General features: G+C 36.3%; 1 protein-coding gene across 1 annotated transcript in view; it reads right to left on the reverse strand.

Annotated features, from left to right (window-relative positions):
- Positions 1 to 24,014, reverse strand: part of LOC120337615 (uncharacterized) — a 46,979-nt gene extending 22,965 nt beyond the window's left edge. Inside the window, exons 1-2 of the mRNA XM_039405463.2 lie at positions 23,796 to 24,014; positions 1,902 to 2,086 (exon numbers count right to left, since the gene is read on the reverse strand). Coding sequence (XP_039261397.2) covers positions 1,902 to 2,086; positions 23,796 to 23,869 — 259 coding nt within the window. The 5' untranslated portion in view covers positions 23,870 to 24,014. The remainder of the gene's footprint in view (positions 1 to 1,901; positions 2,087 to 23,795) is intronic.
- Between the last annotated feature and the right edge of the window lie 325 nt (positions 24,015 to 24,339).

Consider the following 24,339-nt stretch of genomic DNA (forward strand, 5'->3'; position numbering starts at 1 on the left):
TCTGAGCAAAGTTACGGACACTCACTCAGAAGTAAACAAGTCTCATCTCTGAGCAGATAGTTATGGGCACTAACTCAGAAGTAAACGAGACTCATCTCTGAGCAAAGTTACGGACACTCACTCAGAAGTAAAGAAGACTCATCTCTGAGCAAAGTTACACGAACTCACTCAGAAGTAAACGAGACTCATCTCTGAGCAAAGTTACGGGCACTCACTCAGAAGTAAAGAAGACTCATCTCCGAGCACAAGTTATGGGTACTAACTCAGGAATTAAGGAAACTCATCTGTGAGTGAAGTTACGGTCACTCACTCAGAATTGAAGAAGGACTGCTAAACGCTATTTATACTACGCTTATCTATATTATATCGGCGAATTACGCTATAACCAACTCCGCGACAAATACCAAAATAATCTAATTTCATCTATCCCCGTCGAGAAATACATGTGATTGTATGGTTTATACGTATTATTTACGTTTCTATTTCGAACAATCGGGAGTTCTCGCATGGATGAACACAATTGTGACTCATAATTAGATTCAAGTTCCATTGATCAACCTTTAACATATGAATTCGCGTTCGCGCTTTTTCTTGTTTTGTTCAAATTCGCTCCTTGAAGCTTCCAGGTGGATTATGATTCACAATGAGTCATTGTCAACAAATAATCGAAATAAGAAACAAACCGACTTAACCTGTTTTTACAACTCAGAACTTGTAGGTCAAAGTTAATTATCCGGAAAGGTGAAATCATGATTCCGTGCACAACATAATGTAGAAAATTAAGTTGCTTGTTCGGGACGAAAGAAATAATTTCACGCTATCGTGGAATTGACAAATAACGCTTAAAACTACGAAGATTGAAACCGAAAATCTGCGCATTAACGATCGTGTCTAAGAGTGCTGCTAAGTATTTTTATTTTACGTCACCGTTCACTCATCGCTGATTAGCCATTGCTACGGAACTAAACAACGAAGCAAATACTATTTTATTTACGTGGCTATACCACTGACTTATCGATGATTGGCCATTGTAACGGAACTAAACAAGGAAGCCAATGCCTGAGGGAACATCCACGTTTAATTTATTGTTTGGATAAACCAGGAAATATATTAATTTATTGGTGCTCCCGAAGTATGCGAACCAAGATGGCGGACATCGGAACGTAACATGGGTAACAGGTTGGGGTTAGGCCATAATTTTTTTCCAATTTTCCTTATTTTAGTCCTATTATCAGTTCGAAGACTAGCCAAGAGCCTCCCGTAGTATTTATACCTAAAATTATGGCCTAACCCTAACCTAGTACACATATTACATTCCGAAGTCCGCCATCTTGGTTCGCATACTTCGGGAGCCCCAATTTATTACATATTAACTATCAACTAGAGCAGGGGAATGCAACCTACGGCCCGAGGGCAGGAAACGAATTTTTAATTTAGTTCAATCTGGCACGGGCGAGTAATTCCAACCCTTTTGCGTTGCAAAGCCAGCGCTCCAGATGTGTGTGTACCAATATGGAGGTAACTAATTTTGTTCGCCTACTTTACATCAAGTTGAAGCCTATGGGCAGGGGGTGTAGTCACTTGGCTAACACTAAACACTTGGCTACATACTAAATATATATACTTAAAGTGGAATACGTTTAGCACTGTATGTCTATATAAATAAATTTGGGCGCTCCATAAGAGTGTGTACCAATATGGAAGTGACTAATTTTGTTTGCCTATTTTACATCAAGTTTTGTAAAGGGACTGAAACCTATAGGCAGAGGGAATATTCACTTATCTAACACAGACAGTCCCCGAGCTCATAATAGAACTAAAAGAAGAAAAATCGAAATAAAATTATTGCCTAACCCTAACCTGGTACACAGCACCAAAAAGTAATGGAAATAATAACATACGTTTTGAATAGCTTTTGTTCCTCAAATAAGCCACGGAGAGACGAAGAATCGAGAGTTTGTCCAACTTGTTCACAACATCCTGAGGCAGTGGGATGAGTTGCGACAATCTTTCTAATTCTGCGTTCAAACGATCTCTGTGTCTCTTGCTGGGGTTGGATTTGGCTGGTGCAGGTGCCGGTGTTTTCCTGTGTGAAAAAGTGCAATGTTGTTATTTGTTGCATCTGTGGTTGCTCGGTGGCAAAACAAAAGTCGGGAAGCCCTGCCGTAAACCAACATTTTACGTCTCTGAACTCCAAACATGAAATTTAGCGCTCGCAAGCCTACTTTATTAGACGCTCAGCAGACTTAATGCTTTTCAAGTTTTTGTGGTAAATTTTTGACTTATACTCTTAGTTTCTTATACTATTTTGAATACTCCAAAGAATTTTGTCTCCGGCTTCTGGGAGTTTAAAAATATGACACCCCATCCACCCCCCGCCCCCCCCCCCACCCCACCCCCCTATATGGGCAGGGGGTATATTCACTTGGCTAATACAAACAGTCGCGAAGTCGTAATAGAACTAAAATAAGGGAAATTGTAATAAAATTATGGCCTAACCCTAACCTGGTACACACACTACGGGAGTGCCTAATTAGCCTTCTGTAAGAGACGCCAATTCTTATCGCTTGTATATTTCAAAACACGCCAATAACCGTTGCCATGACCACGACCTCGAGTTCCCAACAACAAATTACACAATATTAACGTTAAATTTACAGGTTTTGTTTAAAGTACTAACTCCTAAAGTTGTTTACGACTCGCCGTGTTTTTTCAGCTGGGGAGTGCAAATACTCATACGAGGGAAGAAAATAAACTTGAGCAAATACAGCCCATTATTTGTGAGGCAGATGGAACCCGCCTCCATGGTGATGTCATTACATGATGTCATCGTTACTGGAAGTTTTAGGCCCGAGGCTGTACAAATAAAATATATTGGAAACGGAACTTTCCCACGTTGTGACGTCATTACATGATGTCATTGATTCTAGACGTTTCATGCCTAATATTTTATTCGTCCAAGTTAAAAATATTGCCAGCGGCTCTCAATGAGATTTATTTAAATTAGGAAGGCAAAAGATTTGCAATATTTTTCTCGGAGGGCCATATAACCAGCTTCAGACATCTAGTTGAGCCACACAAAAATTTTAGCGGGAAAGGCAAGAGAAGATAATGCGGCTATTGCTTAGCCTTACTGTAATAAATGCACCAGACAAACGGCGAAAGATTTAACGCAGCGACAAGAGCAAAAAAAACATTATGTATTTTTATCTATGCGAGTGCCTTTTAAACATGAACTGTCGGGTTAGGATTTTATACTGGTAAAATATTAGTGTTTACAAGGGCCACACCGAGTGGCTTGGCGGGCCGGTTGTGGCCCGCGGGCCGCCTGTTGCTAAATAAGATACATATGAAACCCTGCATTGGGTCAACGATTAATTTCCAATTTTCGATTATTATCGGACACGAGCGAGATCTCTAGCTTGTTTCAAATTGTAATTTTATTATGTTGCCTTACCGGGCGTGGTCGACATTAAACAACTTTATGAAAGAACGAAAGGAATGCTTTCAACAAACAATCTAATAATAAATGAAATAAAGATGTTTAATCTGATAAATAATATATGATTTTATTGGAATAGCAAACAGTTTTGGGAGATTTGTGTTTGCAAATAGTAAATGGTTTTACTGGTATAATTTTTATCTATGGTAAGTAACAGTTATGAGCGAGCCCAAGGACCAGGGGCGTGGCCAGAAATTTTCAAAGGGGGGAGGGGGGGAGGAGATCTGAAATTTTTTTTTTGTAAAGTTAGATTGAATTAGCTAGCGGGTCCGATCGAACGCTGGAATACAGATTCAGATTTTATTTTCGTCATGCAAAACCAATATACGATATGAAAAAATAAAAAAGGCATATAACAAATTACGAAGACGGATATCGGCTTGTTGCAATAGACGAGAGATCGCGAAAGACTCAAAGAGTCATCCAGTCAGCGATACCTTGTAGCTGCATTGAAGCAACAAATAGACACAATCATATATATAAAAGGGACAACAGAAAGAATGCCTTTAAGCTGCTAATGCTACAATGACCATATACGCGTGTATATTAGTCTTGAGGATCTAAAAAGCATTTTAAGCTACAGAAAATTGATTTTATTTTTTTTTACATTTTAAAAGGGGGGGGGGGGGGGGCGACCCGAAAATTTACCGCCGGGGTTGCTGTGGCTCGGAATTGACACGAAACTTAGCAGGCTTGTCCATGGAAATGGGGCAGCACACATTTGTATTTCCCATGAGACACGAAAACCGTATGAATTTCGGGGAAATGATGGTAAAACATTTCGTTATGGACTTCGTGTCCATATGTTTGAGCATGGCTCTCTTGTTAGTTATAATGAGCAAAATATATTCAGCAATAAAATTATACTTCGTGAAGGGGCTGATGGACACATGTATATTAGTTATGAATACAAAGTTCCTAAATTTTGTTGTTTTACATGTCTATTCGTACATGTTACTATTTAGTAGACGCCAAACCTAAATCTAACATTTTTTATTGAATTTTATTCCAATGGGAATCCCATGGGATGGGACAGACATAAATACTTGCTCGGATGGGAATGGGACGGAAAAATATGTCCCATGGACGTGCTTGCGGATTAGCCGTGCTCGATTTAATTCATGACTCAAAATCGATGAAAGGGACACTTGTGAACATTAAACGATAATTTTCCTGGCGATTTCGGATCTTGCAAATAGTAAACGATTCATGAATATTTAAACTTATTTGATACTTGAACTGGTTAATAGTAAATTATTTTGTGAACCTTATTTTTCTTGGTAAAAAGTAAAATTGTTTATGGACGATATAGACCTGCTAAATAGGAAACAAATTTGAGTATCTGAATTAGTAAATGATGATAAATAACTTGCAAAATAGTAAATGATATTAGCTTATAACAACTAAATGAAATTTAAGTTGGTAAATGATCTTGCAAGCGATGTCCGAGCGTGCGAATGGTAAATGATTTTTTTGGGTATATTTAACATGGTAAATAGTAAATGACATTGTGGAATTTACCAGGTAAATAGTATATGATTTTGTTGGCATTTGTTCTCAGGCAAATAGTAAATGAACGATATTTAGCCTGGTAAATAGTAAATGATGTAATACATTATGATAAATTTTAAAGAAAACTCGACCATATGGTGTTTTTAGAATATAAAAGACCTGGCATTGAGTTCATAGGCGATTGTAATCAAGTCATATTGATCCTTTCATTTGTTTCAGAAATGATCACGCAAAATGGTTTCTCAAAGCTAGTTCACGCGAACTCACTCAGAAGTGAAGACTCATCTCTGAGCAAAGTTACGGGCACTCACTCAGAACAAAAAGAGACTCATCTCTAAGCGAAGTTATGTATTACTTGATGGTAAAATACAGGTCATTTTACCCAAATTTTTAACAGTGTGCGCGAGGTGCTTCCGTCTTCCACAGAGAAAAGGAAGACACTCTATCGTATTGTGTGCTCAGCAATGTTTGTTTATGACGTCAACTAACGATTGTTGCAACATAAAGCCGTTCCGAGAAAATATTTTGAATACGGGGAAATGTTACATTGCCAAGTTCATAACAGTGTTGAGTATATAAGTTCCTAGACCATGGGTCGCCACTTAAGTGGTGATATCGTTCGTCGAAAGTCCCCGCCACTAATATAATTATATAAGATTTGATAAAAACACCGCCGCCACGTTTTTAAATAACAAATTAATAATTATCCAGTTAGGGTTGGGATTCATTTGAAAATTTGAATTTCCAGTGTAATCTGCATCCAAATGAATGGCAAAAATACCGATTTATCGTTTCTTTTCTTTTTAGCACTTCTAAGACAACAAATCACAGAATCATAAATTTATAATATTTTACCGCTCTTTCTGTGTTTAAAAGTTAATATTACGAAGATTCAAATTAACCTATATCGACACTTCAAAAATTTGTGGTAAACAATATTTTTAACAGCGTAAAAATACATTATGTAAGAACGTTTTTTCGAGGGAGTCCGCCTTATTATATCTATGACACATAGTAACCTTCCAAAAATCTTTTCAATAGGCATTTTTTCACAATGTTATCACCCTTCAGAAATATTGTTCGAGGGAGTCCGCCTCTTTGTCAAACCAAAACCTCACATTTCACATTTCTAATTAATGAACAAAATTTTCAACTATTATTCAAGAATATGCTTTTAAGCCATCCGCTTTACTATTATTTCCGCCATAGACAATTCCAATTAAACGACATCAATATTTTGTGTTGTTCGATGGAGTCCGCCTTACTATCGCTATGACACACCTTTACCCATAAAAACACTCCGAAATCTTTTCAATTGGCATTTTTTTACAATGTACTCATTAATAAGGAATGTTGTTCGACGGAGTCCGCCTCTTTGTCAAACCGAAACCGCACATTAAAATACTTCCTGTATCAGCAGTTAAAAACGGTTATCGGAAATGTTCTGTGGTTTTCGAACAGTTGGATTTATTTGTGTATAAAAGGATCTTACCGTTTTCTGTCGGTATTTAATAGAAACAAAATATTTAACCGCGAATGTCTTTGCAAGTATTTTTTGAGCGTTAAGATATTTTTTATAGACTTCATTTTACACCGGCGCCACCCGTTGTCGTAACCAGGGAATTTTAAATTTGCGGTGGGCGTGAGTTCTCAGTAGTCTTGATGTCTTAAAAGCGTTTGAAGTTACGAAAAATTGCTATGTTTGATACAGAAAACTTTTTAAAATGGTGGTCCTACCCCCAATGGATACGTACCTGCCGTTACCTTTCGGAAACGTACCTGTAGTAAAGCAATGTTATGTTATCTATGAGCATTTTTAGCTTTATATTATTGTTTGAATAAGAATTTCATTATTTAGTATCCTCACAATTCAAAGCATGTAAAATATACAGATACTGATATGTAAGGAACAACTAGATCCTGGGGCCAGGGGCAGAAAGAGGGAAGGGGCGTGCAAAACTTTACTGCAGCGAGAGTTCCTGATAATGATGCCCTTTATACCTAACATCAAAAATAATTTGAGGATAATAAGGGCGGCTGCCACTATGGTTTCTCTCTTCAAAGTTCAGCATTGCCTACCAAGTGTATTATACTTTGGGGGACGTTTTATTTCATTTTATATATATAAATATACCGGTAGGGGGTGCGACATCTACCCAGCTTCCCCTACGTAATCCTAACAAAGTAATATAATATTACCCGAAAATCGCCCCACGTAACATACAGTACATTAGTCATGGTTAGAAATTACTTTAATATAAGGTTATATTTCAATAATTTTATTTAACAGTGTGACCTAGTTTCATCCAAGCGGAAAAAATACGGCGAAAACAAATGACCACCTTGTTTAGTGTTCCCTATGAATTTTAGGGTTAAAAGGATTTTGGTGAGAGAAAAGTTGATTTGGGGCGTCAACTCCGTGACTAAATAATGGAAAATAATCTAGGAGGATGAAGGCGGAAATATGGAAAACGACGCCTAAAATATATATTTTATAATAGACATTAAAAAAATATTTCATGAAATTTCGTCGTTAATTAGGATCGGATAATCCTGCTTTTGTGAGAGGGTGACCAGGGGTGTGCAACAGAATTAGTGTAGCCCTTGGCAACACTCAGATTTTTCCACATCAAGCATTAAATCCTAGCTTCTGTCAGGCTGATGTTGACAAACTATGCAAAAACTGGAAATTTGAATTGTCGCACTAAAATGTTTGGAAATAAAATTTTGCATTGTTAAACCTTCTTTATTCGTTGTGTACATGGAAAAAAATTATTCCTTTGGTGTTGACCAGCTAGATGTCCAAAGTTGGTTATATGGTCGACCAACAAAAAACCAACTCCGGTGGTATAGGCCAGGTTGGTCCAAATTCAGGCCCGCGGGCCACATGTGGCCCGCCGCTTCATTATCTGTGGCCCGCGTCACATTCAGAGAGTAATCAAAAAATCGCATTTCGTGTTGTTTCGTCATAAAAATTAATCAGAAAAATCTTTCGACATATTGTCATCACTAATGTCACTGAATTAAATAGTGGTATGACTAGCTGAAGCAACTTGCGAAGTAGGATAATGTGCTTGGCAGTCTAAATTGTTATCTGGCTTTCTAACTTTTTGGTCGGGAATATATGCTAACAATATAGGCATCATAGAAAACTAAAAATCGAATGCGGATTCTATTAGCCTAGAATGGCTATGTCTGTCTGATAACTATGTGTTTGCACAATAAAAGTGTTTGTTTTGTATTGCACTGTTCACCCTATTGTGGCCCGCGAACAATGCAAAAATAATTGTGGCCCGCGTAGCTGACAACTTTGAACCACCCTGGTATAGGCTGAAGCCTTGTTCAGAGGAAAATTGGGTAATGTGCTACTAAGGAAACCTTATTCCGCAAAATTGCGCGGTAAAACATAGTCGGGTAATATAGCTTTTTATATTAGTGGCAAATTATTGCTTGTTCCGAATGAAAATGTGAAAATATATAAATAAGTCCGTATATATAACGAGATTCCATTAAAGAACCCCATTTCAGAAAATCCATTCATTCATTCAGGTTATCTAGCTTTTGTGAGAGGGATAAACTGGGATATAACGTTACTAACGTACACAATCAGCATTCCAAAGTTCCTTTGTGCGTGTTTACAGCGAAGCCGAGGTCTGGTGCATTTTTAGTCATTCATTCTTTGACGCTAAGTGTACATATCGATCTGGCAAAGTAAACTACGACGGTGATCGTGCATTTGCACCCACGTACATTTGAACCCATGTGTATATCCGCGGGTTCAATCTATATGCGGGTGCTAAAACCCAAGGGTTAGGGTTAGTATGGGTTCAAATATCCGTGAAACAAAAATCCGTAAAACAATTGAATGCAGGTGCAATTGTCGTGGGTTCAAATATAATGGAACCAACTACGACACGTGGGCCAAATTCGGCTGGATGGATTCAATCTTGCCCTACAATAGAATAGTTAGATTATGATCGTAGTCTGTGTGAGTTGTATTTCAGGTTGCCACAGACTTTCATGATATGGGGATGTTAACAAAATTTTACGTCACACTTACATGGCCCATCAGTCTACGTGGCAACATTTTTATTTGGTCTTCCTGCGCTTGTGTAATTTTTTTTGTCACACTTACATGGCCGGCCAGTCTAGATGGGCAAAATTTTGGCCCCTGGTTCAAAAACATTGCCCGCCTCTGTCGTTTTGTTGTTGTTATTGTAAAAATTGTTTTTTTCCGCTAATAATAGACAGAATAATTTCAAATTTTCATTACTCGACGATGGTAGAGATTGCCAGAGGGCTATTTCTTTTATTTATTTATTTTCAATTTACTCCTTGAGCCCAGTGGGGCCCGATATTTCAGAAATAATGTTGCAGTTTCATTTTAATTTAAGGGGAACACGGGAATTATTCCGTCAAGCTTGAACGCCTGCGTCATTCTTAAACCTTATTTCGACAAGGGTGCGCGTGCTTGTAATGTAATTGTATGATTTTACATTTATATTTTTCGCCAGAGGGCTATTTCTTTTATTTTTAATTTACTTTTACGATATTACAAAAGAATGTTGCGGCTCCGTTTTAATTAGAGGGTAATACCGATTCCTGATCTTTCATAATAATAACTTCTGGCTGCTTGAACAGAGGGTGTAATATTGAAATTTGTATGGTTTTATAGTTATATTTTTCATATCAATGTTCACGTATATCGCTCAGAACATGTCTCCACACAAACGTCTCATACTAGGTATTGACTATTTTAGTTTGAAAAAAATGGGATCTATCCGATTCTAAAGTCCAAAATTTCACATCAAAACCTAAAAATTTGAACCTATTACTTTCGTCTTAAAGGCTAAAGATGACTCATACACTATGACGTCATAGTTGTTTACTCCACACCTGGCTTTTAGAATAATTTTGTCATTATCTAAAGTAAAAGTGGTTTAAATGCCGTTCTTCTGCGTTTTTTGTTTTGTTTGATATAAGCGTCATTACATGCATGTCTGGAAGGTCTGAACTTGGTAAGAGTAAACGTTATAGAAATATATTTGTGTTAGTTAACAGCAAGGCTCTTGAATCACTCCTTAAATATTATTAGATATCCGTGGCCTTGCTTTGGATTGGCGAAAGGGATGACAAAAAATGCGAGACTTTCAAACTTTTCTGAATATATTCTGGCACAAATATATTTCTGTAACGTTTCATCTGACCAAAGAAAGCCTGACTTCTTATGAAGCTCAAAGATGAATATTTTTAAGTATTTTCTGTCTAAACTTATGAAATACTCACTACGTCGCCAAAAAGTGGGGTTGAAAAGACGGTGGGGGTCAAAAGTGCGCCCGTAAAGTCGGGATTATAAAGGATAAACAAATATCGTGACTCGAATTCGAGGCGCCAAGAACATTTCCTACTTTCAAATTTTTGTTTTATTTGCATTGTGCGTTCAGTGGCGTGGGGGAATGGAAATATAAGACCAATAGAGATAGTTCAACACAGTGGTTCCCAAAATTAAATTGACTGCGGCCAAAATTAGAAGCGTAACGATATTTGCGGGCCGAGAACTGGGAGTGAACGCAAGGAGCCTATACTGAAACGTATAATTAAAATACCGGTACAATTGAATTGATACGAATATACTACATATGCTTAAACTATGATAATGATGTAGCAATCGGCGTATCTGAAACGCAAAAAAAAACATTGAGTGTTAAAAAGTTCGGCGGGAATATTAAACCGTTACGCAGTAATTGAAATGAAAATAAATAAATTTAATTTTCACAGCGTTTATCTAATGTGATAAGCAGTTACCAATAATAGGAGCAAAATGCTAGACAAAACAATAAAAAAACGGCGTTCCAGAAGTGCGTGTACCAATATGGAAGTGACTAATTTTGTTCGCCTACTTTACATCAAGTTGTGTGAAGGGACGGAAGCCTATGGGCAGGGGGTATGTTCACTAGGCTAACACAGACAGTCCCCGAACTCGTAATATAACTAAAATAAGAAAAATCAAAGTTAAATTATGCCCTAACCCTAACCTGGTACACACACTACAGGAATACCAAAAAAACGTAATTCGGTGAAATAAATAGAATATTCCCTGCTTTTCGTCATAAAAAAAAATGAAGCGCAAACATCAGTTACTCATAGAACTTCATGGACATGTTTTCTCATTTCTCAAAACTAGTTTCTTCCGTTGGGCCTCGATATTGACAATAAAATTATTGCCCTCGCCTTGGCACAAACCCCCGACACACCTCCTTTACCCATCGAAAGCTCATAAAACCAACAATATGTAGTACGTGTTGTTATTGACGTAATAAGTCGTGATGGAATCCGGTAAACAGATCGCAGATGGGGAAACCGGGGCGTCAGTTAGGGAGGCTGTTATTGCCCCATTGCTAATATTTTTTGTTATTGAGAGAATTTCCTTGGAGCAACTCCACGCTAAAAAAAGGCCATTGCACTCATCGAAAGTAACGAACACTCATCTCAAATGAGCAAATGAGCCTCATCTCTGAACAAAGTTACGTGCACTAACTCAGATGTGGAGGAGACTCATATCTCAGCGCAAAGTTAGGCGTACTTACTCATAAGTAAAGGAGATTCATCTATGCAAAAATTACGCGCACTCACGCAAAAAGTAAAGAAGATTTATCTCTGCAAAAAATAACGCTCTCACACAAGAAGTGAAGAAGACTCATCTCTGAGTCAAAATTTCGACATACGCAGGAATGCAAAAAGCAACAGAAACTATATGGAATAACGGCCTGACTCAAATTTGATCAGAACTGAGTTGAATCATCAAATTTTGTACAATGCCAATAGCTTCGCGCACTCACTCATAAGGAAGGAAGACTTATCTTTGAGCAAAGTTACCGTCGACTATTAAAATATAACACGAGCGACCCACAGTTTGGCAAACACTGGTTTAGAGGAAATCAAAACTCAACGAACTTAAATAAAGGGTAGTACTTAATGAAAAATAGATGATGCCAAGTTTTCACGTCGTTATGCTTCCCACATAAACAAGCAAATAATATTGGGCAACAGTTCGATATTAAAACAGAATAAACAATAGAATTCGCTAAAAAATTAAATCAACAACAATCAAGAGAGGATTTTCAGGCGATCCACAGTTTGGCTAACACCGGTATAGAGCGTTGAATCTGACCTAGTAAAAAGAACCCAATTTGGTGCATGTCACTCAAAACAGACTAATGAGTTCAAAATTTTTTTTTGTCCAATGTACAATAACAAGCGGTTAATACCACAAAAAGCGAATAAAAAAGATTATTTTTGTCAAGAAAAGACGATTTTCGATCAAATTTGAACCGCAAAATTTGCATTTTAAATTTTTGGGTTCTAAACTGATTATTTTGTTATTTTGAATCCGTTTTCTGCATCATATTTCATTTTAAACCCATTAAAAACGCATTTGGAAGTCTCAAGCATCTGATAGCGGGCCGTCGCACGCATAAAAAATAATATAAACGGAATTTTTTGATCGGCCGATGGTTGGGGAGTAATTATTTATGTTAAAAATTGATTTGGACTCAAAATTGAAGATGAAAAACGTGAAAAGTCGTTTTTATTTGCCCGTCAGTGACGTGAGTAAGCACTGTTAGAAAAAAAAGGTAAATTAACCGTGTTTTTGAGGTTATTTTCCAAACTGTTTATGGCCAAACAGTTGAAGCGTTATTGGGACACAGATTTTTTGTGCGACGAAAGTGGGCCACGTACAAAAAGGGTTGAGAACCGCTGGTCTGGTGTTAAAAATAACTTTTCTTGTACAATTGATTGTCTACACGCGCTGCCTGTTTATAGCTTTATTCTGAGCGAACAGGTTCGGATTCAATATGTCTGAATTTATTCAATCGATCGGCGCCATTTGTGAATTTAACGATTTCCTTGCAGACAACAACAGAAAACATCTTTATTTCTTGTTATATTACATCACAATGATCTATTGTGTGGTCACAGTAACATATTTGTCAACACATTATGATTTCATAACCAAATTGTTGAAAGAAGCTTTCCAGACGTTCTCATTACATTAAAAGCATATATTATATTTCCTCGGGCCATGACTGCCAAAACATAATTTAATATATGTAAATATTGTAAAAAAAAATTAGTTGATTTACTGTTATTTTTAAGATTCAACAAATCAATTTGGAATTGTTTTTTCCGAACTTATAAAACACAAAATTTCAAATATCGATTTAGCTGTGTACAGTATTTTGCAATTTTGTTGGGTTCGCCCCTAACAACATTTTTTTCTGCGCTAATTGTAAACAATAAACGTTTTAAATGTCATTTTTTTGAATGCGAACAATACCCCAAATAAATGTCATCCGTGAAACTTTTTTGCATTTTTATGTCATAATCAATTCAATTTTGTCAGTTATTTCAAAACAATGATTCAATGGTAACGCAGACGACAGTCTCTGTCATGCTATGGCACTATTTAAAATTCGTCATAGTCGTTTCTGAAGTATGACAATCGTGTTTACGATAGTGTCGGTAGAGAGATATTTAGGTGGTGTTGTAAATCAAGTATTTTTTAAGAAATGTGAAGTAATACCTAGAAAAATCTACGTCACAATGCAAATATGAAGTCATAAAACGTTTTGAATGACAATCAAACTATGTCCATCTACTTGAACTTCTCTACTGGGTTATATTTCTGTGAAATATAAGTCACTCCGGTCTTTGAGTGTCACGATCATGGGTTCGAATCCCACACTAGCCACCTTGAGTGAGGTACAAAGCGATATATATGATATATCACAACAAAGTTTTCAAGGGAATGACTTTATATAAAATGATAGTTAGTTTTACAACCCTTTTTAACAGTGTATATAATATTCAAATTCCTGTAACTTTTCGCGGAAGCACTAATTAATTTTCAAATTGTGACTGAACAATGCCCGTCAAAATATGAAAAGCGCAAACACGATTTTGTATGAGAATTTCTCAAAGTCAGGACATGTACACTCACTCAAAAATAAAAAATAAAACCTGAAATCTCTGAGCAGCGTTTAAAGAGACTAAGATGTCAAGAGCTGTGCGCACTCACAATGAAGTAAAGAAGTTCATTGCCAAGTTAGAACGTGACAGCTAGCAGGTCTGATCGTAGGCCGGAAAATGTGGAGTCTCAATTGCCTCGCGGGTCTAAAAAGCGTCTCAAGCGGTACAGAATAAAGTTTTTCCTCACATTTCGAAGGGGGTGCGGTTCGTAAATACGCGCTATCTATCATTGCTATAAATGATACAGAATTTTTTTTTCAACATTCCAAAAAGGGGGGTGCAAATTGTATCCCCCTCTTTCTCGAACACGTCCCTGGTGCAACTACGTGCGACATATCAGCGAGAACAGATTCTACATGAAAATCACTGTATATTAATATGGAATTTCATAGCTGGAATATGGGCTACTCTCACGATCACAGACAGAAACTTAATTACTTTTTCAGTCGCGCAGACTGTAGTAAACCGAACATGATTACGTTTAATTATTATAATTCCCGAATTTAATGATTTTATGAAACGTTTATAAATGAAAATCGTGATAGTATTTAGTGTCGTATTGTGAAGTTACAGTTTTGCTCATAACAAGGCTTTAAACAAGAAGATATTACGTGTTGAAAAAATTAGCCTAAAGCAAAATCGTACTGTCTTGGAAGTAAGGAAGACTTATCTCATTGCTTTTATGGGTGGGTCTGGTAGCGATGAACTTGGTTACTAGGCCGGAGAATCCAAGCTCAATATGAATTAAAACAGTTCATCTGCAACAGCTAGTCTAACGTTTAAATATTAATACAAGAGAGCTATGCTCAAATGAATGGACACGTAGAGCCACATAATTTTGATGACGTCATAGCGAAAAAAAAGTAATAGCCTTCTGGAGAAAAATTCTATTTTTAACTGAAAATTTCAAAGCAATTGGTCCAGTAATCAAAGAGTAAAGCGATTTCTTCAAAACGTGTCAAAGAACAACAAGAACAAGACTAAGAACAACATAACAACAAAACGATCGTTATATCCACTACGTGTTCAAAAAAGCACAATGTAACAATAGGGGTCATTATGACGTACTTTTCATTGTAAATTTACATCCCTTAAAACCATAGCAGTAATTTCTGCAGGCACAAGTGGGCCGGATGGAACACTTCGGGGGGTCGGATCCGGCCCGCGGGCCCATCCCTGGCTTATCCCATCCCTGGCTTATCTCTCAGAAAAGTTACAGACGATCACTGGAATGCCAAAAGCAATTAAAACTTTATAGAACAAGAGAGCGATGCTATAATAAAAGGACACGAAACCGAAACGAAGCAGTAGTCTACCTTGCCTTGTCTACTACGCGAGAGAGGTCGCAGAACCGCTACAAATAATTTTTATTAATTTTTAAAGAGGTCATCAAACAAAATTTCGAAGTGAAAAACGAATCACATAGAGGCATAGCGCCCACAAAAAGTTTTGAATTAAGTAACAGACATCTACATATCTTCCAAGTGTTCGCGATTCAATTCGATTCGAAAAAAATATTCGATTCTATTCTGAAATCATCAGGCACTAAGAAATGACCATCGCCCATAGTTATGTCCAGCGCTCAAACTATTAGGTACTTTATTTTCAGCAGGAAACAAAGCCAGAAGGAACGTATTGTGACATAACAAATTAATATTTTCAAATCCTATTATCCTGTCATTAATCAAAATCACGTGATCATTGAGAAAATAACGGGAAAATTGTGTCGTAACGATATGCAAAGCAGTTTAAATGCACGTTTCTAAGTATTGATTAGCATTGTGCTAATGTAACTGCAATATTAGACATAACATAACATAAAAATGTCGACTTTTTATAAGAACCTTTTGCTAGTTCGGAACGACAAATTGAGCTAAAGTTAATATTGATATCTTTTATTAATGGAAATAACTCGATTTGATTCAAAATTGGTTACACTACCATACAGCATACACTTCAACATACCAAATTACTATACCATTTCGAGGGCTTTAAACCAAAATTGCAAATCTTTGCAAAACTATTTTGATAAAATGAGCAAAACTATATTTTATTGGAATACTTTGTTGACTAGTGACACACTATGATCGAATACCAGATCAAAAAGGCCGCTCCAGAGGTGTATGTACCAATATGGCGGTAACTAATTTTGTTCGACTACTTTACATAAAGTTGTAAAACGTGACTAAAACCTGTGGGCAGAGGGTATATTCACTTGGCTAGCAAAAACAGTCCCCGAACTTGTAATGAAAATAAAATAAGAAAAATCGGAATAAAACTATGACCTAACTCTAACCTGGTACACACACTACGTGAGTACCCCAAAAGAGCACCTATATTTTGTAATATTTTCCAATGAAAAGTTTCCGAAATTTTAACATTTGTTTTTCGTCTTGATATTATCTCTGAAAGCTTGTAATTAATTGCCGATTAAGCCCACAAATATTTTTCTTTGTTTTTAATTTCTTCGTTTTTCACTGATGACTGCATGTTTCGAACAAAATTTCACAAGAGCCAACTTTCGACGGAACCGAAATTCTGACAACTCTTGTATACGGAGTATTAATTTGGCGGGTTGTGCGTTGATGAAACTTGTGTGATGTCACATTATTCAGCATTGTGACGTTATCATTGTCTAATGAGGTCACATTATTAAATTAGATTTTTACTTTTGGAGTGTTGACGTCATCTTCGCACTATGATTTATGGCGTCACGTTTTGAATTATGACGACATAGTTTGTCATTATGACGTCACGATTTACTTCGATTTCCCACTCATTGAAATCCCAAAATTTAAAAGAAATGCATTTTTAAAGCATAATTGCCCTCAATTTCATTGGAAAATACCGTGATGATTTAAATGTACTCGAGGTTGGCTTTATGAGAAGTAATAATTCGTAATTAGCCGGATTCGGAGAAATTAAAAACGGCTCGTCTGGAAAATTATAAAAAAGTTCTAAAATTAATTGCATTTTGAGGTAAATTAAGTGTTTTATTTGTACGTGTTTGATTTAAATTTGGGTAAACTAATTCCTTGTCTACAAACACTATGCTGCTGATATAATTTGCAAGCCACCACTGACTTTCTAAGAGTTGTATTTTATACTATGAGTTCGGTATTGTGACAGAAATAGATTAAAGGAGACTCGGGACGATTCCAGTAATCACTGTTAGGGAAACAGCTATCTAGTTCGAAAAATTCGAAATTTTCACAATGATTTCAAAATACCCAATTTTGACTCTATCAACAGCAAATCAACCGCGAACCGGATTCCGGATAATTATAAATTTTGACTCCCGTTACAGCACCGACATTACGATATTCCCTGTTTCTTTTCTATGCAATATGAATAGCCAATCATGACCGAGGAAAAATTTATCAAATACTTAAAAAAGAAACGCCGCAGCAATTACTGACAATTAAAATATTCCGAACGTTACATTTAGAGACAATGGGAGTTATGAATAAATCAAAAAATCGTAAATATTACAGTCATTTCATAATGAATATATTCCATTAAACCAAATTTCAAATAAATAAAATCTCGATATAGGGCGTTTATGAGTTTAAGATTCTTGGTGGCCGTTGGTTGGGATAATATAAATAAAACATAAAATTCCATCTGTCTAGAAGTTACAATTACCTATAAAATCGAGTTAAATCTATGAATTTTTTTGTCTATAAACAGACCAATAATTTTCCAAGTAAAGCACCGGACGAGGTTTAATTAATGACTAGCTGTATTCTTTCGTAAGAAGGGATTTATACACTGAAAACACCCTGGAGTGCAAGTACGCATTGGACGCGATAGACTGCGCCATGCTGTGATTCCCAACATTTAACACTATGTATAAAAAGTACTTTATTTATACAATTTTCATTGGATTCTGATCTGGTGTAATGTACAATCCACATTCCTGTTGTTATACTAATCAAGTAGTTTACATGAGCGTGAATAAGTATTAAAGTAATAATGAATACCTAAATCTTAGTAATACCACAGCAAATATAAAGCAAAATATCGACGAACAATGATCTGTGGTCACTTTCTGAAGACTCAAAAAAACTCCCGCAAACGCACGAAATAAGAAAATTATTAGGTGCTCCCGAAGTATGCGAACCAAGATGGCGGACCTCGGAACGTAACATGGGTAACAGGTTAGGGTTAGGCGATAATTTTTTTCCAATTTTCCTTATTTTAGTCCTATTATTAGTTCGAAGACTAGCCAAGAGCCTCCCGTAGTATTTATACCTAAAATTATGGCCTAACCCTAACCTAGTACACATATTACATACCGATGTCCGCCATCTTGGTTCGCATACTTCGGGAGCCCCAATTATTAATTATTCAGTTAGGATTTGGGTTAGAAAGCAGATTGCAGGTTGGAAATCTTAACCCCAACTGGATATTTACTGATTTGTTATCTTAAACGGGGCGGGGGTGTTGCAGGATACGCATCTCGGTTTCAGTGCCCGGGCGCAACACCTCATCCAGGGGACGGTCGCTACGCTACCCGCGAGGGTAAATGTAAAGAAATATGTTTAGTAAAGTAAAAAGCAGATGTTTGTTGGAGAACTCGGGTCGTTGCACCGGACGAATGTCGCCATTCGTCCGGCGCGGTGCCCCGACCCCTTCAGTCCATTAAATAGTTTAAATACCAGATCATAAACTGATCACCCCCAATGAGAATCGCTTTTCATCACTTTTAAAGTCCGTGCTCACTCAACCGTGACGAAATTTTTTTGTCATGAATTTCACTTTAAATACCCTGTATAACCCAAATATGGCATCTCTATCTACTACCGTTCTCGAGATATGACTCAAAATCACTGGACCGCGACTGGGGGGTAGGAGGAAGAAGAAATTCTAACAATACCAGTTTTTTACATGTCGTGAGTTATTGTACAGGGCATATTTTGGAGCAAAACGTGTGAATAGCTCCGTATAAAAAATGTGGTACTTCCGCAGTGTGTGTACCAGGCTATGGTTATGCCATAATTTCATACCGATTCTCCTTATTTATTTATACACAGACAATAGTATTCAATTTATAGATTGGTTTCAGAAAAATGGCAAAACCTGATTTGAGACAACACTCATTTTCAAACGCGTGAATAGCTCCGTATAAAAAAATGTGGTACTCCCGCAGTGTGTGTACCAGGCTATGGTTAGGCCATAATTTCATACCGATTCTCCTTATTTTAGTTCTATTAGGAGTTCATACACTGTCTGTGTTAGCTAGATGAATATACCCCATGCCCATAAGTTTCAGACATTTCAGTCGCTCTAAAGTCTAAACAACTTGATGTAAAGAAGGCAAACAAAATTAGTTACCTCCACATTGGTACACACACTTTTGAAGCGCCAAAAATGTTGTGAAATTAAGACAAACAGGGAAGAATCATTGCGTAAGACAATAAATAGAAGAACTCAGTCGTTTATTATTAACAACATTATTATGATTCATACGTGATGATTTGGTATTACACAATGACAAAGCATATTTAATATTTGATCAACGTTCAAAAGCAAATATTGTTGGCGCTGATATTTGATTCTCCGTTTATTTTAAAAAGACAACAAGACAAGTGGGAGTTTCTGAATAACAATCTCTATTTTGGGAATTTATGTCGAGTAAGCGAATTAAGAATTTTTGGCGCTCCAGAAGTATGTGTACCAATATGGAGGTAACTAATTTTGTTCGCCTACTTTACATCAAGTTGTGTAAAGAGGCGGAAGCCTGTGGGCAGGGGATATATTCACTTGGCTAACACAGACACTAGTAATAGAACTAAAATAAGAAAAATCTGAATAAAATTAAGGCCTAACCCTAACCAGGTACACATACTACGGGAGTACCGAATATTTGCGATGGGTTGATTAAAAATAAGTCAAAAATAAAAATAAAAACACGCGGAAAAAATACCTGCAAAATTGTTCCTTTATAAACAAATATGATATTCAATGAGCTACACTAGACTTGTACTACCAATCAAGCTATCAGTAAAAGAGTGGTAATTTGAATCCGGATTCCGAATAATTTGAAATTTTGACTCCCGCTACAACTCCGACTCTACTCTTTGTTCAATATAAATAACCAAACATGATCGAGGCCATAATATTATCTCTCCCAGAATAGAAACCAAATCGAGACAAGTCTGGCATCGCAGACCTATTTTCATGTTGCATTTATTCAAATACCGATGCAGCAGTATTGCATTCTGTCACGAGAGACGAACTTTAGTACTTTTTGACACGAAATATTTTAATATACACGGAAAGTTGGTTCCATTTCAATTGATTTAGATGTTGTTCGCTCCAAAGGAGGCATTAACAAGCATTAACCAATATGTTTCAAAGGTTTGGGTTTGTTTTTACTCATACACAGTTTTTACCTTTTTACAGCGGGGTAAGAATTTCTGGATACTTTGTACAAAAAAAAGGAAATATAAATTATTCAGTTAGAGTTGTGATTATGAAGGAATACTGATTGTGCTGGAAATTCGAATTTTTAAATGTTTCCTAACCCTAACCCCAACTGACTTACTAATTTGTTATTTTAAAACATGACAGGGTAATATCAGTGAGAGGGGTAACTAGAGTCCCTTGTTTTTTTTACTCAAACGCCGTTTTCACTTCTTATCTCTGAACATGACCCTGACTCACATTTCTCCCGGAGAGTGAAGATTTTAATTGAATATACCAATAGTTCACAAAGTTGATTGACAGGGGGTCAAAAGGATGAGCGGAAGTACATTCACGGCCCGGAAGAGGTAATCACCCGCAAGGAAGCGACCCGTATGTAATCCTTATATACCGGTACGTATAACTAAGATAACGGTATAATTGAATTGAATACGAATATACACGTGCTTAAACTGTGATAATGACGTAACAATTGTCGATATCTAGAACGCGAAAAGGTAAAAAAATAAAGTGTTGAACTATCTCACATAACTTCGGCGGGTCATATTGAATCGCTATGTGGGCAGTTCGGAACCACTTGATTATACAAAGGCTTATTCAAAGAGATGGAACTCATTTTGTTAGGTTAGGCCTATGCTTGTATTGAGCCTTGTTTGAATAGACATAAGTGTCGCATATAAATCATATTAAATCCAATCTTTTTAAATATCAGAAAATGTCAAATTGACTTGTCTCCCAGTGCCTCACTCAGAGAGAAACTCACCGAACGCACAATAAAATTAATAACTAGTATATCCATTTATTTTTTTTAAAATAAACACAAAAAACTTAATTTTATTAAAGAAAAATTGTTTACATAAAGGTAGTCGACAGTTTTCGTTAAGAATAACGGAGGCAGCTTAAATTTTTCGCCCGGGGGCACTGGCGTACGAACTTCTATGACGTCAGAAAACCAGTGGACCGGAAACATTTACCTTAAGCTGTCATAATTATATTATCATAATGAATTTTATATCTGTTTTAAGTGTGGGCCATGCATTTTTATGTGCATATCAAAAAATTTCGTTTTATGCGAATTGAACGGACTTCTGAAAAGTGAAAACAAAAACTCCGCGTCAAAAACAACCCGCGCATACCACAGCAAGTAATATCGCGTGAGAAGATAAAAGCGCTTTATGCTGTAATAATGCTCGTTTCTTTTTTACGCGCCTTTTCAAAACAATGTACATTGGGAAACTTTATATACGTTCAAATATGGTATTTATATATTATATGTCATTTATACACGTTTTATGCATCAAAAAACATAAAAAAAAAATAGTCGAAAATATTTAATTCTGTCTATAAATTCATACTGGGCATAGTTTATTCATTTTTACTGTTTTATAGAGTTTTATATCCATCCTAACCCAGAATATACCATGAACCCCACTTCATATGCTTACTATACCCATTTGCCCAAAGTTTTATATCTATCCTAACCCAGAACATACCATGAATCCCACTTCATATGCTTACTCTAACCATTTGCCCAAAGTTTTTTATCTATCCTAACCCAGAACATACCAAGAATCCCACTTCATTTGCTTACTCTAACCATTTGCCCAAAGTTTTTTATCTATCCTAACCCAGAACATACCAAGAATCCCACTTCATTTGCTTACTCTAACCATTTGCCCAAAGTTTTTTATCTATCCTAACCCAGAACATACCAAGAATCCCACTTCATATGCTTACTCTAACCATTTGCCCAAAGTTTTTTATCTATCCTAACCCAGAACATACCAAGAATCCCACTTCATTTGCTTACTCTAACCATTTGCCCAAAGTTTTTTATCTATCCTAACCAAGCACATACCAAGAATCCCACTTCATTTGCTTACTCTAACCATTTGCCCAAAGTTTTTTATCTATCCTAACCCAGAACATACCATGAATCCCAATCCATATGCTTACTCTAACCATTTGCCCAAAGTTTTATATCTATCCCAACCCAGAACATACCAAGAATTCCACTTCATATGCTTACTCTAACCATTTGCCTAAGGTTTTTTATCTGTCCTAACCAAGAACATACCATGAATCCCACTTCATTTGCTTACTCTAACCATTTGCCCAAAGTTTTTTATCTATCCTAACCAAGAACATACCATGAATCCCACTTCATTTGCTTACTCTAACCATTTGCCCAAAGTTTTTTATCTATCCTAACCCAGAACATACCATGAATCCCACTTCATTTGCTTACTCTAACCATTTGCCCAAAGTTTTTTATCTATCCTAACCAAGAACATACCATGAATCCCACTTCATTTGCTTACTCTAACCATTTGCTCAAAGTTTTATATCTATACTAACCCAGAACATACCATGAATCCTACTTCATTTGCTTACTCTAACCTAAATGTTTATTTCTATCCTAACCCAGAACATAGCATGAATATTAAATGTTTAACCTTATTATGTTATTGGACGACAGGTAACTCAGGATTTTGATTACTTCAAGTCCTCTTGTCTGGGAAACAGATCTTAGTCCTTTTAATCAATCGTTTATTACAATTTTCGAAAAGCTATAAATATTATATTACAACATCACAAAGCATATTGTTGAGGTGTAATTATGACTAAACAGAGGTACAAGATGACACATAAAGGACCATTGTTACTTACAATCATTATTTATGGATCAATAATTGCTTAATAAACAATAATATAACGGCCGACCAGAACAAATGTGACTCGTCATACGAAGTGAAACATGATCTGCTTATTAACTAAATTATGACGACATAAATCAAATTCGGCTTTCATTGTTCTTTCATAATTAAATGGAACATCAATAATGGATCGATCGATTCGCCTTCCCGCCATACAAGATAATAAAAGCACTCATATATATTTATATATACACATACTATATTTGCAAAACAACGATATAGACTGCGTAGACTTGAATTTTGTTTGGCTTCCTAGCATTGTATCGTCACAACGCTTCTCGATATAGGATTATTTACAGACAATAAGTAAAAGTAAAATTGGATTACATCCTGTGAAATCACGATGCTGATGCATATTATGGCGCCAAAACAATGAAAACACTTTATGGCGTTATAATAAAGTAGTAATACAGACAATATGCAAAAGTAAAAAAATTAACCTATGGTTGTGAAATCACAATATATATTTTTGAAAAGAAGCCCTAAAATTATAATGACCATCTTATAAGGTAACAATAGTTCAGTGATAGTGACGTCACAATGCGACAAAAATAATTAATTTATGAATAATAATTAGAGTAGCGAAGTAATAATGCAATACTCACGTTCTAGGTTTCGGCTTCTTCCTCTTTTTCATCGCATATTGCGTACTGGATTGCGTCACTACTTGTGACGACATCCTTTATTTCCCTGTAGCGATTTCAGATAGAAAATTCTTCGTTGTGATGTAAGAATTGATTATAAAATCCTTAGATTTCGTAATCCGTAATGTCGGAGAAAATTTGTTTTGAAAAACTTTCAAGTTGGCAGCATTAACTACGCATAGATCTGTGTTAAAATATACGAATATGAGGTGAAAATTCTGCCCCAAGTCAGCCAAGCATAGAAGAACTTCGTTATGACTTGACACAGGTTAAAATAGTGATCGAGGTGGCAGATACGTGCTAGAGCGAAGTCGCTTGTACCAAGATGCTTATAACACGGATTTGGATATGCATTCATTCAGACGGGCTTTGTTAGCTCATGGGTAAAGCGTTCGACTCAACTGTGATATCGCATGTTAAAAATTGCGGGTTCATCACCTCACACAAATTGAATAGACGTTAATGCCGAACTACAAAGATTCCTGCCTTTCTAATAGGTAGAGCG

This window comes from Styela clava, chromosome 10, assembly GCF_964204865.1.
Source record: "Styela clava chromosome 10, kaStyClav1.hap1.2, whole genome shotgun sequence".
NCBI lineage: Eukaryota > Metazoa > Chordata > Ascidiacea > Stolidobranchia > Styelidae > Styela > Styela clava.